The sequence below is a fragment of the Physeter macrocephalus genome, chromosome 16, assembly GCF_002837175.3.
Source record: "Physeter macrocephalus isolate SW-GA chromosome 16, ASM283717v5, whole genome shotgun sequence".
Taxonomy (NCBI): Eukaryota; Metazoa; Chordata; class Mammalia; order Artiodactyla; family Physeteridae; genus Physeter; species Physeter macrocephalus.
This window is the reverse complement of record NC_041229.1, coordinates 30,272,273-30,298,578: the sequence shown is the minus strand read 5'-3', so window position 1 is coordinate 30,298,578 and position 26,306 is coordinate 30,272,273. Positions and strand designations below refer to the sequence as shown.

General features: G+C 34.0%; 1 protein-coding gene across 3 annotated transcripts; it reads right to left on the bottom strand.

The window, feature by feature from the left end:
* DCUN1D5 (defective in cullin neddylation 1 domain containing 5) lies at positions 1-26,024 on the bottom strand. Of its 3 annotated transcripts, XM_007103807.3 has the most exons (8): positions 25,613-26,024; positions 23,517-23,608; positions 18,341-18,411; positions 17,839-17,930; positions 4,283-4,391; positions 4,091-4,195; positions 2,011-2,113; positions 1-197 (listed from the first exon to the last, which is right to left on the bottom strand). In XM_007103807.3, the coding sequence occupies exons 1-8, from the start codon at positions 25,696-25,698 to the stop codon at positions 142-144; spliced, it is 714 nt and encodes a 237-aa protein (XP_007103869.1). In that variant the 5' UTR covers positions 25,699-26,024; the 3' UTR covers positions 1-141. The 3 variants fall into 3 exon arrangements, with proteins under 3 accessions (XP_007103869.1, XP_023971099.1, XP_054934703.1); XM_024115331.3 differs by lacking the exon at positions 23,517-23,608 and having other exon boundaries at positions 25,613-25,716; XM_055078728.1 differs by lacking the exons at positions 17,839-17,930; positions 25,613-26,024 and having other exon boundaries at positions 23,517-23,543.
* Positions 26,025-26,306: the final 282 nt, after the last annotated feature.

The window sequence follows — 26,306 nt, the reverse complement described above, 5'->3', positions numbered from 1 at the left end:
AAAGGAAAAAAAAGTACTATGAGAAGTCTTTCATATGAGTGAAAATGCACCCCTTTGGTTTTTTTCTTTTTTTTCCTCGTCTCATTAGCTTGTACACACGTAAGGATCTAAAGGTTTGCATTTTCTTCACAATAGTTCTTGCTATGACGTTTGACGAACTTTCTGCCACTCGACAAATTCATCAAGAAGAACAGGCCCTAGAAATAAAAGGAGCAATTTTATTAGAGTTCAGGGAACACATCTCTCCAACTATAAAACAAACTCCCCACAAACTCTGTGGTGATGATAGGGAACTGACCCTTCCCTTCTCCAGGTGGTTTCCTTTCAGCCTCCCTATTCTACTTCATGAGTGCTTTCTTAGCCTTTTTTTTTTTTTTTTAGAATAAGGGACTTTCCACAATAGATATTTGTAGAAACCTCCTTCTCAAGATTTGTTTCATGAATTCTCCAATAATAAGTCAATATTAACCTCTCCCTTTTTCTAACTGCCCACAGCTTTCTGCCATTTAATTATTAAACAATCTGAAAAGTGTTTAATGTAGTATTTCTGTTACCTCACCAAGAAGTTTGTAAGTTTATTGAAGGTTTGGCCATATTAGAGACATATATTGTTCCAGTAATAGGACCTAGTATAAATCTGAACACAAAGCAAGTACCTAACAAATACCTGACTTAAGAACTATTGTAAAGATATTTTTATAACGCAGGGGATTCAAATTCATTTACTTACAAAAGTCAGATAGATAGTTTAGATAAGCTCACTGTTTATCTTTTGTAAATGTAGGAAAACTCATTGCCACAAAGAAATATGCTTGCCCTATTCTTCTTAAAGCACACAACCCTCTGGTGGTCTCACTTTTTCTCTTGCTTTTGATAGACATATTTCTCTACTGTAAGAAAAACAGCAGACCAGCATAATAATAAATGGCAACTGAAAAGCAACCTAGTTGTTGGCATACTGTGGACCAGCACACCGGAATGCAAGTCCAACATAAGCCACTACTTGGTTCCAGCCTAATTCCTATAAAAGAACACAGGAACAGTTTTGTCAGATTTTCTAACTTTTCAAGCAAATCCAGAAGCTATATTTTTATACAAAATGTCTCAGTTATAATGTTGACTCAAATGCAAATGAAAACACACATTTGCAGGCCAGACAAAGTCCTTGGGCTGCCAGTTTACTGCTGTAAGGTATTATTTCTAAAAATATTAAATTTTATACCATTTTGTAGGGGGAAGACACAATATATATAGAAAGACATAAAGTTATCCCTTCTTCAGTATTTTGTTTCTTCAGTGTCACAAAAATAAGTCCATAATTTCAGTTTACATTTATAGGAATGTATCTTTTCTATGTAACCCTTCACAACATTAAAACAACATATGCAACCAAACTGGTGGTGGGAAATAAAAACTTAATTTATCGTGAGAATTCGTTTGGCTTATCTAAATAATTTATCATGACTTCAAAGTTCTATTTTATGGCATTCTGGATTTTCCACTTTAGGGGATGAACAGATATTTTAATTTGAAGGATTAAAAAATTGTAAATATTTCATTTCCTGTTTATTCAATAATTTCTGAGGGAAGTTACTTTAACATCATTTGCCATATTGTGAATGGCTATTATGATATTAATTTTAAAGCTTCTGCTATTGTAGCTGAGGTTTTGCTTTCCTATTTTAAAAATCATGACTATACTCTTCTTTCATAGGAAAATGCCAGGAAAGGCAGGAATAAAGCAGAATTTTAGCTTCTAGCTGCAGAAATTATATTCTAAATTTAGCTACCAAGTAACTGAAAATATTTCATTTACCAGCACAGATTTTATAATGTTGCTCAATCGAAGTTCGCTACCTTCTACACCTGCCTCCTCCACACTTCCCACACAATTAAATAAGAAATTGCTAGGAAGTTTAAATCCTTTATGGTAATGCTACACAAATCCACGTTCTCATTTAATAGTTTTAAGAATTTTACTTTCATAGGAAAACATTATATTATACTTACAAGCACCATCTTCATCATAGTTACTAAGATCGGCATGGACTGTTCTGCTGAATTCTAACACATTGTACCACTGATCTTTGTTCATAACGCGATACTTTGATTGCTGTAGAAATGATATAAATTTTGGATTACAGAACAAGCACTATTTATTAGGACTTGACTTCAATAAATACAGTTATAACCTTTTTTCTGTGATTTAGTCTTTCCTAAAACATTTATTCCTCTTTTAATTATTTGTGTTTCTAAGAGAATCCTCAGGGTCATTTAGATGTCAACTTCATCAAATTTATTTTTCCCTTTATTTTTCTTTCATTCTTTATTTTTTGGGGGGGGCAGGGCATGGCATGCGGGATCTTAGTTCCCCCAACGGGATCCAACCCCTGCAGTGGAAGCATGGATCTTATCCACTAGACTGCCAGGGAAGTCCCCTTCTTTCATTCTTGAGGAATAACATGAGCGTCAAGGGCACTAATAGTAAGGGTAAAACTCAATAAAGTTTTACCAATGTATATGCTTGTGTAATCACCAATGAGATCAAGCTATACAATGTTTCCTAACACAGTAAATTCCCTCCTACTGCTTCTCATTAAATCATTTCTTTACGTAAGATTTACTGTTTAGCATATTTTGAAGTTGGCATCTTTGGAGGCAATGGAAAGGGTATAGACTTGGGTTCAAATCTCACTTCTGCTACTTGAGTGATCTTGGGAAAGTTATTCATTGGCTAAGTGGAGATAAAACATAATTCAAAATGGTGTTATAAAGATTTTAAAAGATAATGTATGTCAAACACCCTCCACATAACAAGCATTTGAAAATATTTACTTCTCTCAGCTCCTTTTAGAGGGGAATATTTTTACAGAGTTATACTTATCGTTGCCCCAAAACTACTAATATGAGGAAGATTGATAACATCCATCAACCAATCTACTTTATTAGGCTTAAAGATTTAAGTGTGCACAAACCCATTCACATAAGACCTTCTTATACCACTGTCTCTTATCACAAGTTTTAAACAAAACTAATCTGGGGAACTTGTTATGATAAACAACCAGCTTTATGAGAAATTATTTTCAAAGCAAAAGCATCTGTATTCAAGAAACGGTGAGGGCTTCCCTGGTGGCGCAGTGGTTGAGTCTGCCTGCTGATGCAGGGGACACGGGTTTGTGCCCCGGTCCGGGAGGATCCCACATGCCATGGAGTGGCTAGGCTCATGAGCCATGGCCACTGAGCCTGCACGTCCAGAGCCTGTGCTCTGCAACGGGAGAAGCCACAACAGTGAGAGGCCCGCGTACAGCAAAAAAAAAAAAAAAAAAAAAAGAAAAAAAAAAAAAGAAAAAAAGAAAGAAACTGTGAGAAGTATACAAAAAATGAAATGAAATGAAATAAATAAAATGAAATAAACAAAATAAAATAGAAAGAAGCACAAAAACAGATAGGAAACTAAAGACAGCAATGAAAAAAAGGACAGTATCTTCTTCAAACCACCACATACAGAAGGTGCTATGATAAACCTTCTAAAAGAATACTTTCTTCATAAATTCAGCAAACATTTCTCAGTAATCACTATATTTAAGTACATCCTCATATTTGTGGACATAAAAGTTTATTCTAATTCTTTAGATTGAGCCTAAGTTTTAATACTAAAATTGGTTCTCTTATATTTATTTTTTCAGCCTAATACCCTGTATAACAGAGAGAAACCTGATTTAGAAAGCTTGAGATTTGTGCACTAGCATAAATTCTCTCCTGCAAAAATCCCAAGAAACTAATTTTACATGAAGGATGTCTGTGCTAAAATATATTTCTTGAAGGTTTCTTTTTTATCTTTTTTTTGGGGGGGGTGGGTTGCAAGGCAGGGAATGAAAGTAACTTATGTACAGAATATGTTAATGAACATAAACTCATGTCTAAAAATGACAGCGGATACGTACACATTTTAACAAATTTTCAAACACTTAAGCAGAATTTTTAAAAAGCACAGTATTAAAAAATCTACTTGTTTTTCTTCAATTAAAGGTATATTTTCAATCAGCTTACGTTTTAAAATATTATTTTAAAAATAAAAACACATACATACCTCCAGGTACTGGTAAAATACTGAAAACAGTGGCCATGTCCTCCCAAGGAGAAGAGCTAACATAGACTTAGCTGTATCAATATCAAGACTTCTCTGATCTTTATCCTAAAATAAAGGTAAAAAAGTTTTCCTAAGTGTGGTTTAAAGATTAAAAAAAAATATTAAAATTGTAAACATGGAAATTCGACCTACCCTTGCAAAATCAAAGGCATATCTGTAGATATTCTTAAATGAAGAAATATCATTCAACTGTGAGCGCAAAAAGTCAAATTTGTTCTGTAGCTTTTCTGTGCAGTCACACCTTAAATTAAAAAAATCAAACATATTACATAATTAAGAAAATTAAATAAAAGCATCTTTAGGGGTTAGAAGGAATGCATTAAAGAAAAAAGTGAGCACATTTATGAAGTTAATTTAGGTTTAAAGTTCTCTGATTCACAAATTTAGAAAAACTATTGCCTTGTATCTACCAATGCAATACAAAAAGGAAAAAGGATAAAAGAAAAAGAAAATCTGGCAATGAATGAAAGTTCACTCCAATAACTTTTCTTTAAAAAAAAACAAACCACAACTCCATCAAAAACTTGAATAAAATCACAAATATTTGATAAAAAGAGAGGTACTAAAATGTGCTTTACCACAAATAAAGTTAAGATGACAGAACAAATAAAATTAATCAGGCCTCTGATACAAATTTCACTGGGAAGTTCTTAGGCACCAGCTTGGTGAAAGAGATTAGCCATGATTGCTTTTACAAGTTTAGTATATAACCCAGAGGAAATACATTAGTGATTCAGTCATAAACTCAGATTCCTACATTTTTAGTAAACAAAAAATCAAAGTAAATCAGTGATAACACCTAACTTCACGTAAGGCACATATACAAAAGAATGCAAACAAGTAATACAAGTTATTTCTAAAGATAAGACATGAAGTATAAGAAGCTAAAGAGATGGAATGTTCAAAAATATTTACTGGCTTTCTGACTCTCCCTGGAATTGATATATTCCCCTACTTAGGAAGAAGCAAGGCAGACAAAGCCTTTCACAACTGGCACAAATCTCCAGTCTCATCTCCTGCCAGGGCCCAATATCCTTAAAATATAACTGTGCTCTGGTTATAATTTCACTTACCATTCCCAAATGTCACAGCTATGCTTTAGCACACATTATTTTATCTACTTGATATGCTGTTCCTTCTAACATTTTGACAAAATATTACTCATTAAAACCTAACTCAGAGTTTGTGCTCTCTGAGATCATCTGACTCCCTCCGATCAAATTAGTTGTGCCATCTACTGTGACCAACTGTATTTCACTCAAAACTGAATTTTAGTATTCATGACGTAGACACCTAGCATTCTCAGCTTTAACCAAGACTTTCACTATTCTAAATCAACAATGTGATGTGTAGTAACTTACTGTTTTATTAAGGTGTAAATATCTGAATGAATTTCTAGTGTTACTTAACTCTTGCATTCTTAGAATAAGCCAAACTTGGCCATGTTACCTATTTTATACACTGCTAGATATCTTGCTATATTCATAAGTGAGACTGGCTTGTAAATTTTATTCTTTCACACTCTCTTTTCTAGTTTTATAACAAGCTTATACCATAAGCTTCAAAAAAAAAAAAGAGAAATAGTACCCTTTCTTCTGTTTTCTGAAAAAGTTTACTGAACACTGGAATTAGGATTTGTCTAAACTCAGCAACTGAATATCCACCTGGGCCTTTTCATTGAGGGAAGTAAAACCTTTTAATTACTAAATCAGCATTTTAAATGGCTATCAGACCATTCAGATTTTCTATGTCTTTTTAAATCACTTTTGGTCATTTATACACTTTTCTGATCATTTATTTCATATATAATTTTATTTAAATATGCCAATTAAAATATTTATAATATTTTCTAATATGATTATCATATTTATATATTTTTGCCTTGTCTTTGCTTTTCTTAATCACCTTGCCATAATTTAATTCTCTCAATTGTATCTTTTTTCTATTTTACTAAGGTCTGGACATCTTTTTATCTCTTTTCTTCTGCTTTCTTTGGGTTAATCCTTTTTCTAACTTCTTAAATTAGATACCAGTTCATTTGGTTTCAGGCTTTTTTTCTCTTTTAATATAAAATTTAACACTATAGACCTCCCTCTAAGTACAATTTTAGCTTCAGCCAGTTTTGTAAGTATTATTGGTTTGATTATTCACTTGTAAATGATGCCTTAACAAGAGTGGTTTCAGAGGAGTCACAGGGATAAAAGTTTTGCTAGAATAGGTTTAAAAGAGAGAACGAGAAGAGAGAAACTGGAAAAAATAAGCATAGACAATTGCTTTCAAAGAGTCTGGTTCTAAAATGGAGCAGAGAAAAGAGCTCTAAAGCGGGATAGTGAAGGAGGGCGGAAGGTTTGCTTTTTTAAAAAATAGATACAAGAAATAACTTCTACTTCTAGGAAAATGAAGTAAATGTTCTCTTCCCTATCTCTCCTGCTAATTCAACTAAAAGCCCTAGACATTATATATAAAACAAACATAAGAAGACTCTGAAAGAATCTGAAAAACAATACAGTAGTATGTTCCCTGGGTTTTCTTTTTGCCTTGTCTATCCCAGACTTGGAGATGAAGGAGTCAGCAAAACGGAAATGCCAATGAGGGCAGACAAACAAACAAAACAAAACAAACAAAAAAAAAGCCTGCTCTCTCGCTAGTCAAAAGTAAGCAGCCTAACAAGACAGAAAACATTAGAAAGAAACACTCTTCTCCTGTCAAACACCAAAGAAAAAACTGGCTCAAACCCCAGCAATGCCAGCAAAGACTGAATGGGGACCTGAATGGTCTACCTTCACCAGAGTATAAGGAGTTTGCCCTCTCAAATTCTGCAGTGTCAGTAGTGGAAACCACATGGGGAACATGAACTTCCACTTCCACCGGTTAGTAAAAAGCAGCCAATCCTCCTCTGACCTGAGGTACCGTCAGAGGAGGATTTATAAAGAGTTAGGGCTTTCACCATCACTGCAGGAACAAGGCCACCACCCTAGTAGTGTCAGTAGAGACTTTTTGGGGAAGCCACCACCCTAGTAGTGTCAGTAGAGACTTTTTGGGGAACAAGAAAGTATCGGTGGAGGCCTAGTGGGACCTAATACTTTCATGTCTGCTAACAGTAATAAGGACTTCCCTCCTCGGATGTCAACAGATGCAGAGTGAGGAACTTCGATTTCTATAGGCTGTAAGTAATAAGGTAGTGGCCCTCACTTTTCCTGCTGAAGTGGTATGAGAGGAAGCTAGCTAAAACAGAAGGCTTAAAGAAGATCCAGAGTTTCATAACGTAATACTCAAATCTTCCGGGTTTCAATAGAGAAGAAAAAATAATTGCTTGCCATAGCAAGAACCAAGATCTCAAATAGAAAGGAAAAAGACAATCAATAGATGCAAACACTGAAATGATAGAGATGTTTAGAATTGCTTGACACAGATTTTAAAGCAGCTGTTATAAAAATGCTTCAATAAGCAATCATGAACAAATTAAAACAAATGAAAAGATAGAAACTACCAGCAAAGAAATACAAAGTCTAAGGAAAGAAATATATAAAAAGAACCAAATGGAAATTTTTGAATTATAAAATACAGGGCAGACTTAAACCCTAATATATCAATAATTACATTATATATTAGTCTAAATATAACAATTATAAGACAGAGATTGACAGAGTAGGTCAAAAAAAAACCAAACAAAACTAACTCTGCTATTTAGAAGAAACTGACTTCAAACATAATACAGGCAGATTGAAAGTAAAAGAATGGAAAAAGATATATTGTAGAAACAATCAAAAGAAAAGAGGGGTGGCTACACTAATATCAGCTAACATAGACTTCAGAGCAAAGAAATTAACAGAATAGAGAGGAACATACATAATGACAAAAGGTCAATCCACCAAGACATAACAATCCTAAATGTATGCACCAGACAATGGAGCTGCAAAATATGTGAGACAAAAACTTATAGAACTGAAAGGGGAAATAAACAAATTCACAATTATAGTTACAGATTTCCACACCTCTCTCTCAGCAATTGAGAGAACAACTACACAGAACATCAGCAGACATGTGGAAGAATTCAACAGCACCATCAATCAACAGGATCTAATTGACATTAATAGAACATTCTATTCAATGGCAACAAAATACTTATTCTTTTCAATCCTGAGCCATAAACAAACCTTGACAGATATAAAAGAACTGAAATCACACAGAATATGTCCTCTGACCACAATGAAACCCAACTAGAAATAACACTTAGAAACTAAACAGCCAACTCCTAAATAATCCATGGGTGAGAGCAAGTCTCAATGGAAACCAAAAAATATACTGAACTGAATAAAAATGAAAAAACACATCAAATTTTGTGAGACACAAAGCAGTGCTGACAGGGAAATTTACAGCACTAAATATAAACATCAGAAAAGAGAAAAAGTCTCAATCAATAATCTAAGCTCCCACCTTTGGAATCTTTTCTACAGAAAAAAATCTATGAAACAAAGATGTGATTCTTTGGAAAAGATCAATGAAATTGACAAGTCTCTAGCAAGAATGACAAAGAAAAAAGAGAAGACAAAGATTACCAACATCAGGGATGAAACAAAGGATATCATTACAGATCTGCAGATATCAAAAGGATATAAATTTGACAACTTAAGATGAAATGGACCAATTCCTTAAAAACAAAAATACAACAGTCAAAATTTTAACTATTTGAGTATATAACTATTAAATTATTAATAAATTGAATTCAAAAGTTAAAAACATCTATAAAAGACATCTACAGGCTCAGGTGGTTTCACTGGAGAATTCCACCAATCTTTGAAGACCAATTCTACATCCTCCTTCAAAAAATAAAGTATAAGGAAAAACTTCCCAGTTCATTTTATAAAGCCAGTATCACCTTAACAGCAAAACCAGAAAAAGACAGTATTTAAAAAAAAATCATCACAAGAAAAAAAAAATTTATAGCTATGTATACTGATGGATGTTAACTAGACTTATCGTGATCATTTTGCAATATATACAAATACTGAATAATTATGTTGTACACCTGAAACTAATATAATGTTATATATGTCAATTGTACCTCAATAAATAAGAAAAAGAAAATAAAATTACAGACCAATATCCCTCATGAAGCCGTAATAAAATATTAGCAAGTAGAATTAAGAAGTATATAAAAATAAGTATACACCGTGATCAAGTGGGATTTATTCCAGGTATGCAAGATTGATTCAGTACTCAAAAATCAATGTAATCACATTCATAGGCTAAAAATGAAAAATTACATGATTATATGATTTAACGCAAAAAAAATATTTAAAATATTTAATATCTATTCATGTTAAAACTCACAGAAAAACAGAAATAGAGGAGAACTCCCTCAGCTTGATAAAGAGCACCTACAAACAACCTACCAGAAAAAGTACTGAATGGTGAAAGACTGACGTTTTTACCTCAACATGGGGAGCCAAAAAAGGATGTCTGCACTCACCACACTTATTCAACACAGTAGTAGAAGTTCTAGCCAATGCAATATCTCAAGGAAAGGAAATAAAGGGCATACAGACCAGAAAAGAAATAAAACTGTCCCTATTTCACATCATAATCATATGACATGACTGTCTGTGGAAAACACAAGCAATACACACAAAAGAATCTTAGAATAAGTGAGTTCAGCAAGGTCACAGGACATACAAAAATCAATTATATTTCTATATATTAATAATGAGCATGTGGATGCTAAAATTAAACATACAATACTACTTACAGTGGTCAAAATGAAGATGAAATATTTAGGTTTAATTCTTACAAAACATGTACAGGACGTATGTCTGACACAAGACTGATGAAAGAAACCAAACACTTAAATAAATGGAGACATATCTATCTTCCACGAATTGGAAGAGCCAAAAAAGTAAAGATGTAATTCTTCTGAAATTCACATTCAGTTTAACAAGAACCTCAGTAAGATTTTTTTGTAAATATAGAAGATTATTTTAAAATTTTTGGAAAAGCAAAGAAACTGTAGTAGCTAAAAAAAAATTTGAAAAAAGATGAATCAGTCTACCTGATTTCAAGACTTAGTATGTAGCTAAAGTAATTCACACTCTGTGGTAGTGGAAGAAGATCAACAGAACAGAATAGAGAACCTAGAAACAGACCACACCAATATCCCAAATGATTTTTGACAAAAGTGTAAAGCAATTCAATAGGAGAAAGAGCTTTTTCAACAAATGGTACTGGTGCAAGTGGACATCCACAGGTAAAGAAATAAACCAAAATCTAAGTCTCATAGTTTTTAAAGAAATCAACTCAAAATGGATTACTGATTTAAAAGTAAAATGTAAAAATATAAACCTTCTAGAAAAAAAGTAAGAAAAAATTCTCGGGATCTAGAGCTAGGCAAAGAATTCTTAGACTTGACACCAAAAACACATAAAAAGGAAAAACTGATAAACTGGACATCATCAAAATTTAAAACTTTTGCTCTGCAGAAGTCCTTGTAAGAGAATAAAAACACAAGCTACAGAGGGGGAGAAAATATTTGCAAACCACATATTCAATGAAGGAATTAAATCTAGAATATAGAGAAAACTCTCAAAACTTAACTGTAAAAAAAAAATTTATCCACTATAGCTCTTAACCTCTTTCCTATTTTCCTCAGATATTGTAGGTCACTGATTCCTATTTTATTTACATTTATCTCCTTTGCAGCTCACCTATTGAAATTTAATCTTCTATATATTTCACTTTTAGAAATGTAATTATCTGAAATCTCATCATCTGAGACCATTCCTCTTTTTTCTTTTAAAACATATTAAATGTAGTTATTTTATACTGAGATTGTAATTATTCAAAATACTAGCCTTAAAGTCTTATTTTAAAGTTTAAGATCTGTTTCCCAACTTTAGTGATTTCTGATTGTTAATGATCACTGAAATTTTTTCTGCAGAAATTGAGGCTTCTGTTTAAAATGCCTTCCTGTACAGAACTGCTTCCACAAAACACATGGGAGTACTGCTTACCTGGGACAATTCCAAAATACGTTTCTGGATTGTGCCTAAATCTGACGAAGAGCCGTGTCACGCGGCTTGTGGGTTCTTAGTTCCCCACCAGGGACTGAACCCAGGCCACAGCAGTGAAAGCCTGGAATCCTAACCACTAGGCCACTGGAAAACTCCCCACAAAGAGCTTTTAATTAGGAATTCTCTCAACCAGAAGCCCTCTGCCTCCAACTGTATATGCAGAACCAATCCCAAGCAATCAAGTCTCCATCTATTGGGTAGGTTTGGCATCAATGACTAAACGTAGGAGGTTTTGACCTGATTTTCGTTGCAATTTGTCTCCAGTTCCCAACACGCACAGATAAATGGCCAGATCCTAGGTGACTAAGAATAGGTAGGTATCCTCAGGGTAAATGCCAGCTCTGTAGATCCCTATGGAATCACCATCTCTTATAAATTCTGGCCTCTGATTATTTTCCTTAATTTACAGTCAAGTCCAGGTGTGTTTTTTTAAAAGATGCTTTAATATTTTATCTGACATTTAATTGTTTAACATGGGAAATGGTTTGTTTGCACATTTAGGATGCCATAACTGCCAGAAACAAAAATCAAAATTTGGATAAGTTCATCATCTAATTTTTCTGGGGCCTAGTTCCTTGCAAATGAATGAGTGTACAAAATGTTTCATGCAGAAACAAGAAAAATTTATTCTTACCATTTATTAGAAATTTATTACTTACTATTTCAATAAATGGCTTCTATTAGTACAAAAATTCTTCATATGGAAAAGTTTTAATGAAAGTTGAAAATGCCGTTAACTTCTACCAGAAGAATACACAAAAGAAACAAATTCTCAGATTATATGCTACTATTAAGCTGTTTGAAAATTAGGAAATGAAGTCTTCAATATCTCCAGAGTTATCAACTGAGAATGTTCAGAAGGTACTAGTACTAAAGTAACTAATTACATGTACTCCCTTCCCCATCATGATCTATTTTAGGTAGGGGCCTCATTTTCTGTAAATCTTTGTAGCTTCCTGAAGCAGTGCTTTTCACATTTTTTTTAGTGATGTGACTCACATTTTCACACAAAGTCTCATGCAGAATCTTAACAGACTTGAGATTCAGGAAGGCAAACAAGTTAAAGGATACCTCCCTACTTTCAAAAGTTATTTCTCTCACTACCATCAGAGTTTGAAAATCATCCTCGTGGCATAATAACATGGGGCCTGGCATATAGAAGCATTCCAAAATTATTTGCTAAATAAAAGTATTATTTAAGAAAATTATGTTAAATAATAAACCACAAAGTAGATGATATATTAATTTAATTACAAGAAGTTTCAAAATTCCTACCTGGGGAAAGGTTAGTGGAAAACTGTAGTTCAAAAAAAATTGTAAAGTGTATAAATAGTGACTGACAAGTCTCTCAAGGAGATAAGAATCCAAGAGATTACAATCCTTCCCAAATATTTTACATTCCATAGGTACATAAAGCAACAATATTACTTAGGGTATGATCTCAACAAGCTTAAGACAGAGATAAAGAACGAAGTTTCAAGTCAAATAGAGACCAGTTAAAATTCCAATTTCTCCACTTTCCAGTCATGTGGCTTTAGGCAAGTTACTTAACCTTTACCAATCAGTTTCCCATTTTAAAACCACAAAAACAGTACGAGACAACCGTTAAGATTAAATGAGAATCATGTATTAAATGCGTAGCACAGTTCTTAGCTTGATAGGCTCCTTTTGAGGCAAATGGCTGAAAAATCATCTTCACATTGGTGGCTCTCTCCAAACTATTTATCATTATAATCGTTTATCTACATCTTTCAGTTGAGAAATAATTTAATAGAACTGACAATTAATGTTTTCTTCTTGGAGAAGAGTGAAAAAAATAAGAGCACGAACTTCCGTATCTATTACCAACATCATAAAGACCGTGACCAGATCCAGCAAAACCAGTAATCATGCCCAAGCAGTTAAACACAATTCTTATATTTAATCTAGCCCCAAAACAGACTCACAAGAGTTAATAATGTTGATACCTCTTAACCTGACAAGTTTAGAAAGACTATTTCCCCTGAACTAAAAAGAAAAGCATACTTAACTAGTGTAGCATGGAAAGTAAGAATAGCACTTTTTAAAATAACAATCAAATAAAACCACACAGATTTTAGGGAACACTGACACAATATGACAGCAATCTCCAAGGTCACTGCTGTTAGAATAAGTGAAATGGGTTTAAATTTCAACATAAAGACTTGGGAATTAATTTCCTGAGTATTGTTAAACAGCTGATTAACAGGAGAGGCTTCTGAATTTCTGCTTCATTTAAGACCTTTAAAATGAGAAAAAACTTTTCATTTACATATTAGATCTAAGTGAGGTTATCTTCCTTAATCATTAAGTCAATAAGAATGCCATGACACACTGATGTATGACAGGAAGAATTTTATTCACCAAGTTATGGATTTAGAACTTTCTCTGACGAGATTGGGCACATTGAGAGTGGTATGGCCATAGACTAGAACTTTCTCTGAATCAGGTTTATCAATCCGAACAATACAATTATTCCATCTCTGGGGGGTATCTGGAAATGTGGAGCAGGGGCATTCTGAAATTGTTTTGATGACTCTGGGGGAGATCAAAGGGAAAGAATGCCAATGGCAATTAGTACTTGGGCCCAAAATGCTAAGTGAATGATAGTCATAAACCACAGACACCACAGCATCCAATCTATTCAACTCTTCCACTCCCACCAAAAAAATTGTATAAATGTTCCCCATTCCTCTCTCCTAAAGAAAGTGAAGCCAGTTAAGCCTATAATCTTCAAAGTACAGGGCTCAATATGGAGACCAGAAGGTGTACAACTTGTAGTCTACTGGCAGACAGCTTAGTTACCATTCTTGTCAGATGCTATCCTTTTGGCTCTTTTTTTCATTATCATAATCAAGTATACTCTTGTCAAAGATATATGCCCACAATTTTCTCTAACAGCATGGTAGATGCTCCAACAACAAACTTTCAGCTAGTAGATATGAGAAAAGTTATCTGCTCCAGTAAGGTATGCCAGAATAAAATTTTCAAGTATCCTTGGAATCTTGCCTCTACAGATGTGCATCTTAATGGGGATAAGGTCCAGTTTTCCTAAGGTTCTCAAAAGAGTCTAGGACCTAAACAAAAAAAAACAAAACCTCCTCTATTGAAAACTATCCCCCAAATCTTTGATGATTCCTACACTCAAAAATCTCTGATGGCTTCCCAAGCTGAAACATATGGTTTAAACTCTCTCAACATATTAGTCAAAGCCCTGCATAATGTAACCATTATCCCAACTATCTGGAGTTTAAAACTACTCTGTCAATTTTCTTTATGTACCTTTTGATTCTAGCAAAGTAGACATATGTTTTCTTTTCTCAAGGCTCTACTCACAATTTCTTCTTGAAACAACATTTTCCTACACCCTCAACCATCAAAATCATTCTTCAAGGTCCAGTTCAAATGCCACACCTACAGTAAAGACTTTCCCATCTACTCAGCTGGAATTAACCGCCTTAGCAGCTGTGCTTTCATAGTATTTGGTACTTTTACTCTAGTACTTGTCCCATCCCACCTGGATTTATGGTTACAGTATGCCTATGGTTACAGTATGGTTGCAGTAATGCCGTTCCTGCCCTACTGAAATGTAACTAAGGGGCAGAGCTGTGTGCCATGCCTCATTGTGATCATCAGTAAGTGGCACAGTACTTTAGATAAAATAGGTGTTTAAATATCTCCTAAATTAAATCTGACTTGAAGGGAAATTTGACTATTATTAAACAATGATGAAAACGAAATAGAGCAAAGTATCTGGAAAGGATATGGCAATTACATTCCTGAAACTTAAAAAAATGGCCATTCTAGTCCAATTATATACAAATTCATACACATAAATTCTCTGACACAAAAGGACAATTCAGTTGTGGAAAGTCTGTATGAATAACAGCTTTAAAATAAATAAATGTTAAAAAAAAAGTATTCTGAAAACTGTTAAGCATTATACAATTACAGATTATAAATAACCATGATTATGACAGTCCCCTATTCTTAACTATAATATACGTTTTAACAGACTGTTTCTATTCTTTAGCAGAGCTCTACTTAAAGTTTTCTACGTGTTAAAATTAATTAATTTGAAATAATTGATAACTACATTAAGATGATTTAGGAACCATCAAATAACTATGTCCAGATTAAATTAAATCCTAAAAATATGAAAAATCTATAAAAGGAATCAAGTCTGTGAAATTTTACATTTTATAATGATTATATAAAACCAAGTATACTAGACGACTATACCTTTTTTAAAAAACAAGTTTTATAGATTCTTTTGTCTCTATTGGTTTAGATTTTAAACTATTTTATTCCTAGCAAGTTCTTTACAAGAAGATTCAGGGAGTAATAAGACTTAGCCAATTAAGAGAAGATACTCTGTACTTCAACAAAGCAATCTAGATCATTGGCAGTAAAAAAACAAACAAACAATTTTCCCAGTCAAGAGTGCTTGCCTAATTTTAGTAGCTTCAAAGATCTACACTATAGAGTTCTAAGCAGATGGGCAGGGGATAATAAATGAATGAAACAGAAACCTCTGGGTCAATTTTAAGTCCTAAATATTGCTTTTATTTTGTAAAGCCTGTGAACTTCCTATTGGAAAGATATGCTAATAAACAACATGCTCATGGGTTCATCAATTTCCCTAGCATATACCCAAGGCCATATGCTAATTATTCAAAAGTAAATACCAGAAACACTTTGTGTTTACATATTTCTGTTATACAGAGGCTCTTTATATTATATCAAGTAATTCAAAAACATAAATAATTAGAAATTTTTGGTTTACAAACAGCTGTTAGCTGAGATATTTTAAAAAGCAATAGACAAAAAAGCAGTAGGAATAGTACATAAAGCAGTAGTAATGCCAAATAAAATGTCTTACAATTGACAAGCCATGCAACAACTGATATAAATTTTAATAAAACAGACTGAGCTACATGAAATTAGTTTATATTCTTTGCATAATCTTGTATATTTTATCTTTCTCTATAAAGCTAATTAAATGGTGAGAAATAGCTCAAAGAGTTTCAGAATCAACATTATTTTAATTTGGCATGTTATGACACCTAGATGAATGGCAGTCTTGGTTATAAATACTATGATTTTAATAGTTAATAATGGCCTTCTATTTTATAAAGAATGTAACAAAGGAATATACACAAAGGGATGATGCAATAGGAAGTACAGTATGGTAGACTGGTAATCAGGAAATTTAAATTCTATGTCCTAGCTCTGCCACTAAGAACTATGTAAACTTTGGCAAAAATTTTCTTCACCTCTCTGAGTCTCAGACTCCTCATCTCACTTGTAAGTAATAAAAGTGAGAGGGTTGATTTTATGTTCTATTCTAGGATCTATGATTTGGTTCATATAAGCAAAGATTTTTACATTAAACAAATATATATACATATGTGTGTGTATGTGTATACACACACACACACATATGTATATATATATACACACAGACACACACATACACACACACACAAAATATCTAAATGTTAATGCTGGTTAAAAAGGAGAATTACAAAACATTAGACACTGAAAATCCAAATATAAATATTTAAGCTTCATATGAACAAATACACTTTAAAAAAATAACCAAGTATTTTGAAATTTAAGGATAGGCAAACAAGGAGTAAAGAACAGTTAAGTGTGTTAATAAAAGCATAATCACAATAGGAAATCACATGGCTAATTAACCTCCAGTTTGGGGCTCAAAAATATTATAAATTTATGCTTGCTCTAACTATTTTAGAATGTTGATTATTAATAACTTCCTGCATGAACATCAGGAACATGAGATAATATAAAACTAATACACAATTACTAACTGACTCTGAAACTAAGCACACTTTACTCTGGAAAGCCAAAATCAAATTATTTTTATAAAGAAGCAATTTTATAACTTATAAAAGTGTCCCAAGGCAGCATCCTAAACTGAAAGTATACAACTATAAAATGGCTAACGGTTGCACAGGAGCCAAACAACATTTCTACTTTTGTATTCATGAGATTCATTTGGCAAAAAAGAAATAATAAAAGTGTCATGTAACTCTCTTCAAATTTATTTTTTTTAAATTTTTTTGCATTGAAGTAGAGTTGATTTACAATGTTGTGCCAATCTCTGCTGTACAGCAAAGTGACTCAGTTATATACATAGACATTTTTTTTATATCAAATTTCTTTTTTAAGTCAAGTATAAAACTGAAGAGAGAGGAGGCCCCAGAGCTTAGGACTGCCCAAGAACAAACTCCTCATGTAGTAGAATTCTACATTCTGAGAAGGAAATCCCTTATCACTCAAACATCCCATGAGTAAATAACTTTGATCATGAATCTCTAATTCACCCATCAAGAGAGTCAATGAGTTTTAATAGAACTGTTCTTAGGTTCTTTCTTAGGGAACATGAAAACTGGAGTAACAGTTCATTTTGCCAAAGACCATAATATAAATTTTGTCAATCCTAAACTGATTGTTCTAGATCAAACCAATTTGATTAATTTAAGGTGAAACCTTACTCCCAAAAAACTATGAAGCACAAAATATCAATTAAGATCTTCAAATAGGCCATCAAATTTGTTTTTTAAAAAAATTTCTTACTGTAATGAAGTCATCCCCTTTAACCATTCTTCCTTGGTAAAAAATCCCATGCTTTCAGCCTCCAATTTCCACGCTAAAACTAACATAATAATCTGGAAAGAACAGAACATAAAGGATAGGGGAAAAGTCAGCATAGAGATAATCATGTCTATATTTATCATGGAGAGCATTTTTATACAACTATTTCCATCCTTTAACTATTAAAGAGTACAATCTCTGGAATTATTAACTGTAAAGAAATTTAGATGGGCCAATTTCTTAAAAGCAAAAAGTTCTAACAATTTCTGAAGGTAGAATCTCTCTTACTCTATTACAAATGACATTTGTATCAAGAAAGAGAACACGTGCCCAATTTAAATACATTTAAAAAAACCTAAATGAAAATCTACAATATTCATGAAGAAACAAAATCTTCTGCTAGATTAAAGTGTTCCAATTTTTAGAAATTTATGAATATGCTATACCCCACTTGTATTCCATTCTACTTAGAAATAAAACATACATTTTCAGGTTCAACACCAATGTCTTCACAAAATTTTTCCATTCCTTCTGGCCCTACAACTTCATCAGGACCTTCAAAGACAAAAATAATTTATATATTTTATTGTTATAATTTAATATCAACATAAAACATAAGTCACTGTGTTAAAGGCATCTATGAATACACCATAACATTTTTTGTGAATAACTGAATTTGAATTTTGACATACCTTTGATAAAGTATAAATACTTGTCACCAGATTAAAAAATTTTTAATTTTGAAATACTCTTTGAACACCACATTATAAAATATAATTAAGGAAACAAAACAAAGCAACGTTAATATCAATCGCTAGCTTGTACAATAACCTGAACCTATCCATTAAAAATACATTTACTGAGAACCTCCTCTGAAGAAAATTTTTCACAATGCATTAATAAAGAAGCACAAGGAGGTTTGAGCTTCTTATTCTACTAGACTGTGACAGTACCAACCCACAATTCAAGATAGTAAACAGAGGAGAGTATCTGTTTCTTACTAAAACAGAAGGTCACTCATTAACCTTGTGAAATATAGCCAAATAAAATTTACTAGTTTTAAGATATATTATGAAAATAACTATGTAAGGAAATCACAACATTCAGATTCCAGAATGAGATATTTTCCTTATTTACTTGGTCCTAAAATAGACAGTAAAGCATAAGCATTATGTCATTTTAATGTAGAAATAAATGCTTAATCCCTCAATTAGCTATGTCTATCATTAGTACAAAAATTAAGGACATTTTTCTTATATTTTTCTCCTTAGTAACAGTAAATATAAGTCAGTAAACCAATTCTCATATTTTTTACATTATCAGATTCCCATATAGTAATTACATCATTGCTAGGTCTCTTTTTCGACTTGATAAGAGTAAAACAAATTTGTGACAACATGAATGGACCTTGAGGGCATTCTGCTAAGTGAAACAAGTCAGACAGAGAAAGGCAAGCACCATGTGAGCTCACTTGTATAAGCAATCTACCACCCCCCTTCCTCCCCACCAAACTCAAATACAGAGAACAGACTGGTGGTTGCCAGAGGCAGGGGTGGGCAAAATGGGTGAAGGTGGTCAAAAGATACAAACTTCCAAACTTAGTAAGTCCTGGGGATGTAACATAGAGCAGGATGACTATAGTTAATAATACTGTTTTGCGTATTTGAAAGTAGCTAAGAGAGTGAATCATAAAAGCTCTCATCACAAGAAAACAAAATTTGTGACTATGTGTAGTGACAGGTGGTGATCATTTTGCAATATATACATATATCATTACGTTGTACACCTGAAACTAATATAATGAGGAAGGTAAAACAAATTTTAAAATATAAAATATGATAGAAATGTTTATCACAACTGGTTTTTCAAAGAAAATACAGTCTTCAAATATTACTGTTAAAGTAGCTAAGAGAAACTTGTTTTCCTTTCTTAAGGACTAAAAATACTCCAGCTTTGTAAGACATAGACTAGACCAAGGCTGCTCAGGTGGCATTTTATATCACCACCATTAGTTCACAAGCACAACATGAAGCCAATGTCCTATGGTTTTTCTTCATAGAAGAATGTAACCATCCAATATGTGACCAGTTAAACTCTTACTATCTCAGATAAGGTCCAGGCTGCTAAGATGATGTTCACAACATAGTCTGAAACCAAAACCTTTTTTAACATTTTCTGGTTTAAATAAGCATTGCACTTATTTATGCAGTGAGGTGTTAAAAGGTGAAGGGGTGGTAATTACAGGAAACTTTCACTTCCTAATATATATTTGGAGGGTTTTTTTTTTAATGAGAATGTGTTAATTATGTAATTTTAAAAGCACACATATGCAATTTAGGTGTTAAAAAATACTGAATATGAATCCTTATATGCGGTTTGGATGAAAGTAAAAATCAGATAAAAAATTTAACGGAAGAAAAGTTTTTTTCTTAAGGTATGATGGAAATATATTCTAAACTTTTCTAATGCAACAAGAAAGCAGACTTGCCCTCAAAGCTGCCATCATTAGGAGTTAGAAGAGAAAGTCATGTCAAGAAATATCAGTTACTGTCATAAAATATAGCCTCCCTAGAAAATGGGAGATTAATATTTGATAAGAGTCAAGTTAAATTATGTTATATGGAGATATATAAGATAGATATAAGACCCTTCTGTAAATGACAAGTGACTTTCACAAAGCAATGCAAATAGTGATAGCAACAATCTAAATCTAAAACAAGGTCTATACTAATGTTCTTTTCCCCAGATTGCATAACATCAATTATACTTCTTGAAACAAACTCTTCAATAAAACTACTCCCAGGGTAAAACCTCTGGAGTGGAATTTAACTGACTCTTTCTGGCACAAAATAGGCTTCCACTCAATTTAAGAATCTATGAAAATGATTTAGTTCACTCTACCAGCTGGTTACTTATTAGGATTATGCAATTCTATCCCACCTTTTTTCTGATTCTTTATAAGACCTTAAAAGTGCCTTTTCACCTTCTACGCTTTTGTTCAGTAACAGGCCCAATGTATTACTGAATCCCTGCTGATGTAAATAGCACTCAAGATGAGAGGTGTTATGAAAGGGCAAAACTATCAGGCTTATCACACATGACCTACAACATATAAACAAGATTTGTGGTAAAACATTTTTAAAACTTAAAAAAAAATCAATTTTCTGATGTTTTAATAACCATAAAGAAATGCTCCCAGGTATACCTGCAGGGTCTAAAACAATGCCAGCCATAGAAGATGCTCGGCAGGGGGGAAAAAAAAATCTGCTCAATGAAATGACACAGTACCTTCAACATAAACTACCTAGGAATTATACTGTTAATTTTGGAACAGTATTGTGAAAATATACAACCAGTAAATCTGATGCTGCAATACTATTACTTTTTAAATAACAGCTGACACTTATTGGGTTCTGACTATATTTAACCAGGTACAGTGCTAAGTGCTTTCTTAACATGTATTATCTCAGTAGGCACAATTATTGTCTCCATTTTAAACAGGGACATCCCAGTTACTGTTTATTTAGCAAACAACTGGCACCTCCTTATCAATTAGGTCTCTGACCAAAGTAATCTCTAGAGAGGCCTTCCCTATTCACCTTATTTGAAAGTCCATCCCAACTTTCTACTTTCTATCCCTGCCTCATACCATATTTATTACTTTTATAATCCTCCACAATCTGTAATTATCTTACCTACTTATTTACTGTCTGTCTTCCCTGCTAGAAGGCAAGTCCCCCAAGGGCAGGGATCTTGTCTGATTTGTTTACCACTATACTCCCAGCACTTAGCACAGTGCCTGACCTACAAGTGTTCAATAAATATGCATCATTCAGTGAAGGACAGAAGATAAGTTAAAAAGTACACTTACTAATATTTTCTTTGTAAAAGAAAAACTAGCTGCCATGTACATATTTTAAAATAAGACAGTAGTAGTTAAAGCATAGGCTCTATGGTCAGAATGACCTGAGTTTGAATCCAGGTTCTTGTCACTGTATGATCTTGGGCAAATTACTTAATCTAAGCCTCGGTTTTCTCGTCTAGAATATAAGGATAAGACCACCTACTTAACAGAATGGTCACAGGAGAAAATTATATAATTAGCACAATTTCTATAATAAGGATAGCAATTATTTTGCTGGCCATTAAAAAATGTTCGTATAGGAAATAAATGTTTAAATCAAATCTTATGCTACCCAGGAAAGTCCCTACGAGAAGTAAAACAAGCAAGCATGAAAGAAAAACAAATTGACTAATTTTATGGTATCTAGTACCCTTTATAGGCAAAATAAGATGACTGACCTTTTGATTCTGTATCATTATCATACATAACAGTAAAACTGGCATTTTGAATACTGGGTCAACATTTTAAATGGAGGTCAAAAGAAAATGAATTCCCTCTATTTAATTTGGGTTAGTGGTTGTCTTGGGATGCCAGTAATAGCAGTTTTTCTGGTCTAGAAAGAATCTGTTCTGTTACTAAACAATTTTTAAATTATACTTCTGGGATCGCTCAGTGGATCCCAACAGTGAAGTTACTGTCCTCCAAAATAGTCTTATTTTCCATATAGTTAGCCTAAACCTTAACCTTAAGTTCGAAGTACTCTTGAGACCTTAACTTGATTAGCAATAAATACAAGACAATGACTGCATATACATTTTTATTCTAAACAAACACTCTGAGAATGATAGTGCTAAAAGGGGAAAAACAAAACAAAACAGAAAACCCAACCAGGGAGGCAGGTAAAAGAAAGGAAACAGAGGGGAGGAAAAAAAAAAAAAAAAGCTTTAAAATCAATAATTCCAAAATAACTAAATCATTCTCAGGGAAAAAAATTTCTTTTCATATATGTTTATGAAGAAGTTAATCCTAAATGGAAAACAAATGTTCTTTTTCATACATTTGCTTAACTCTTTGGCCTCATCTCAGGCTTTGACTTTTACCTCTGAACTACAGTTTCACCCTAGGTCTAGAGTTTTTCATTCACCACTTACAGGATTTACTGTAGTTTAAATTAGCTTCTTCAAGAAGTTTTCCCTGAAACTTCCAAGGCTGGATTATACATTTCTCCTATGAACTCTCACAGTGCATATTCCTAATATAGCATATAGTACACTGTACTAATATCAGTCTGTTTATTATTGCATCTCCAGTAGAAATGAATGGCTAAATAAATAGCAATTACATTAAAGGATAAATCTGTCATATAATGATATACCTGAGTTTTAAATCTTTTACTATGTCTCCCAAAAGTTTCAGAAAATGTCAGTTTATGGTTCAGAAAAATTTCAAAAGAAAACTGAAAAGAAAAAAAATATAAAGTATAAAATGTTTTATTACATACTTTGTGTTTTCCAGAATACCAACTCTACTGTAGCCAATGGATGTAAAGCAATAAGTGAATCTGTTTACAAATTTTACTAACAGTAAATGAGTTTCACCCCTCCCATTAGACATATACTGAATCATATATTTAAAGAAATATCAGCCTGAAAGGGCACCAAATTCTTAGCCTAACCATAATCCTCTGTCTTGACCCTGATCTCAGCACAAAGGACTAACACATAGCAGGCCTGCAATAAATAATTTGTTAAATGAATAAACCAAAGAGAACGTTTTAAAGCATGTGACTGTTATCTTCTTATATTAATTTCATTACCTGCATACTCATAAAACCAAGCCAGGCACTTCTTGCTTGAAAAATGTTCCTCTCCACTTATTAGTCTAGCAGGGGGTTGGGATCTGCAATAGCTTAGAAAACACACAAATGCCTAAGAATTTTAACAAGTCTCAACTTTTAGTGAAAAGCTAAGTTCAATATGAACTACTTCAATTCAAACCAAAGTATTTTTTTTTTACAGTTGGTGTTATAGGGAAAAATTGGAATTGTTAAATATTTGCAATTTGAAACAGTAATCTATATATAAAAATTTCTGTCTAACAAAACCCAAATGCTACTTTGCTCACTATCAAATTCCAAAAATATCACTAAAATTATTTCCCCCAGATTTCAAAAGACCACACAGAAGTTCAACCTAATGGTCTCAATCCAGGACTGGTAGTTGGGTATAAAGGTTCACAGTGATTCTTCTGCTGATTTGTATGGAAATTATATATGAGTATAATTTGAAAACAAAACTTACAAAGTATATTTTGATACTCAGTGAATCAATATTTCAGAATAGTATTATATATTAAGAGTTGTTTATCATCTACGAAGCTTAAATCAATATTTTAAAGACAAAAGATAATATAGGACTTAAGGCTATAATTAGATTCCACAGATTAAAAAGAAAAAAAAAAAAACCCTAACAGATAATACCAGTTCAAATAATTGGGCCAAAGCCTTGAGGATTTAATGAACAGAGAAACTTTTCTCAAGGTTCCACACTACCACTATGACTTAGGAATGCTATAACTTCTGCAACTGAATAATGTAATATAAAATAAGGGTGCCATATTTAAAATTTTAAGTTGATAGAGCAAAGTATCACCTGAGTTCTAATAATACTGACTGCTCAGCAGTTTTAATGTGCTTAATTTAAATAATTTTTATACATTATACAATTAAGATTACTACAATTAATGTAACAAAAAACTAATTTGCATGTTTCAAAAAAATATGAGCTAATGGAGTAACTATGTCAAATTCTAGTATGAGTTATCAAGAGTTATAAGAAAACAGTATCTTTCACAGTAATAGTCCAAGAAATACGCTTGGGCTCTTTTGCCAAACACAGTAATGAGGGAAAAAATTCAACCAATTACAAAAAGGATAATGCAGACTAAAGAAGTCACCTACCTCACATTTTAAGCAGACCTCTCTTTAAGGATAGTTCTATCATTATCTCTTCTTTATAATGCTGGGTACTTTAAATGGTAGCATCTGAAGTTGTTACATTAAGTGCGAACTACTAATACAGTCAAGACACCCGAAAAGGGAATTTTAACAACTCACTTCTCACACCTAAATTGCAATGATTTTTTGCAGCATACAACGTTGCTGTAATGCCTTAATGACACGCTACAAGGGGATCAAAGAGCTATACAACACAGCTCTGCCTTTTCTTTTTCTCCAAGAGAATACAGAGTACAATAGCTCTCAAATTATTAATATTTATATTGAGAGCTAACAGCATCCTGATGGCTGAAAAACAAAACGCACGCAGGGCCTTTCCAACTCCGCACATATGGACTTGGCTCAGGTGGAGGCGCTATACTTCCAGAAAATGGGGCTCCTGCTGGGATGGTCCGGGTTAGATCACTCCAAATACTAAATTTGGAGGCCAATTACAGCATAAGGAGCTTTTTTTCTACCATTCCCATGGCAGTTGTCAGGTCAAAATTCCTCGTGCTCTGTTTCTTTCTTCACACTCTACAAAGAAATTCTAGAAGTGACCCTTGCACGGATCTGTACTCACTTCTAGGTCTGGAAGGAAGGTGAGGGAAGGGATTAAGGGAGTAGGGGGTAACGGGAAAGAGGGCAATTTGCGTACGCATTCCTGTTTCCCCACCCTCCCTGGCACGTAGGCTCAACGTGAGGCGACTCTCCGAGTCCCTTCGCTGGCGCCAGAGCACACAAACCGAACATGAGGTGGAGCCGAGCGCAGACTCGCGCGATTCCGCGCCTCCCACCTAGGTTTATCAGAGGGGGTTCGCCTCTCCCCAGCCCGAGTCCCGGAGACCCGGCCCGCCTCCTCCTTCTCTAGCCCTGCAGCAGAGGAGGTAACACTGAAGGGTAGGGGAAGGTGGTACCTGGAGATTTTACACTTTTTGAGGCCTCCGTCTTCCGCTACTGCCGCTGCCACCCCAGGAGATTTTCTTTTCTTCTTCACCGGCATCTTCCGCCCTCCCCGGCAGGGCGGGCAGGGGAGCCGGGGAAGGGGCTTGCTGTCAGCTGAAGACTCCTCAGTGCTCGCACCCGCTTCCCAGAGACAGCAGCAAGCGAAGGAGCAGAGTCGCCAGCCCGCCCCAGAGCGACCCAGCCCAGCCGCTGCCCGCTCCCAGGTCCCCTCCTCGTTCTTCTCTGCTCGAGGCAGCGGGTACTCCTCGCCGACAGGCACTGCAGCTTGATCACACCGGGAAAAGAGAACGCGGACAGCGCGGCACCTCCACCAGTAACACACTCGGAGAGCAAGAGACTCACTCTAACCCGGACGCGAATCGCCCAGGGCCGGAAGTGACGCAAGCGCAGAGACGGACGCCGGGAGGGGCGTGGCTCTGGTGGGTTCCCCGCTACCTTCCGCCCGGCTGGGTTACCCTGTGTGGACTCCGCGATTGGGGAAATTGGGACGTATTGATCGTTTGACCGCCTTAGGTTGTCCAGTCTATCCCGACCTTTCTCACGAAGCTCCACCCTGCCTTAATACTGAAGGTCACCCCCCAAAAAGTCTTACGAAACCACTAATACTCTGCAGTTGGCGTTAAAAATAACCTGGTAAAGTAAACC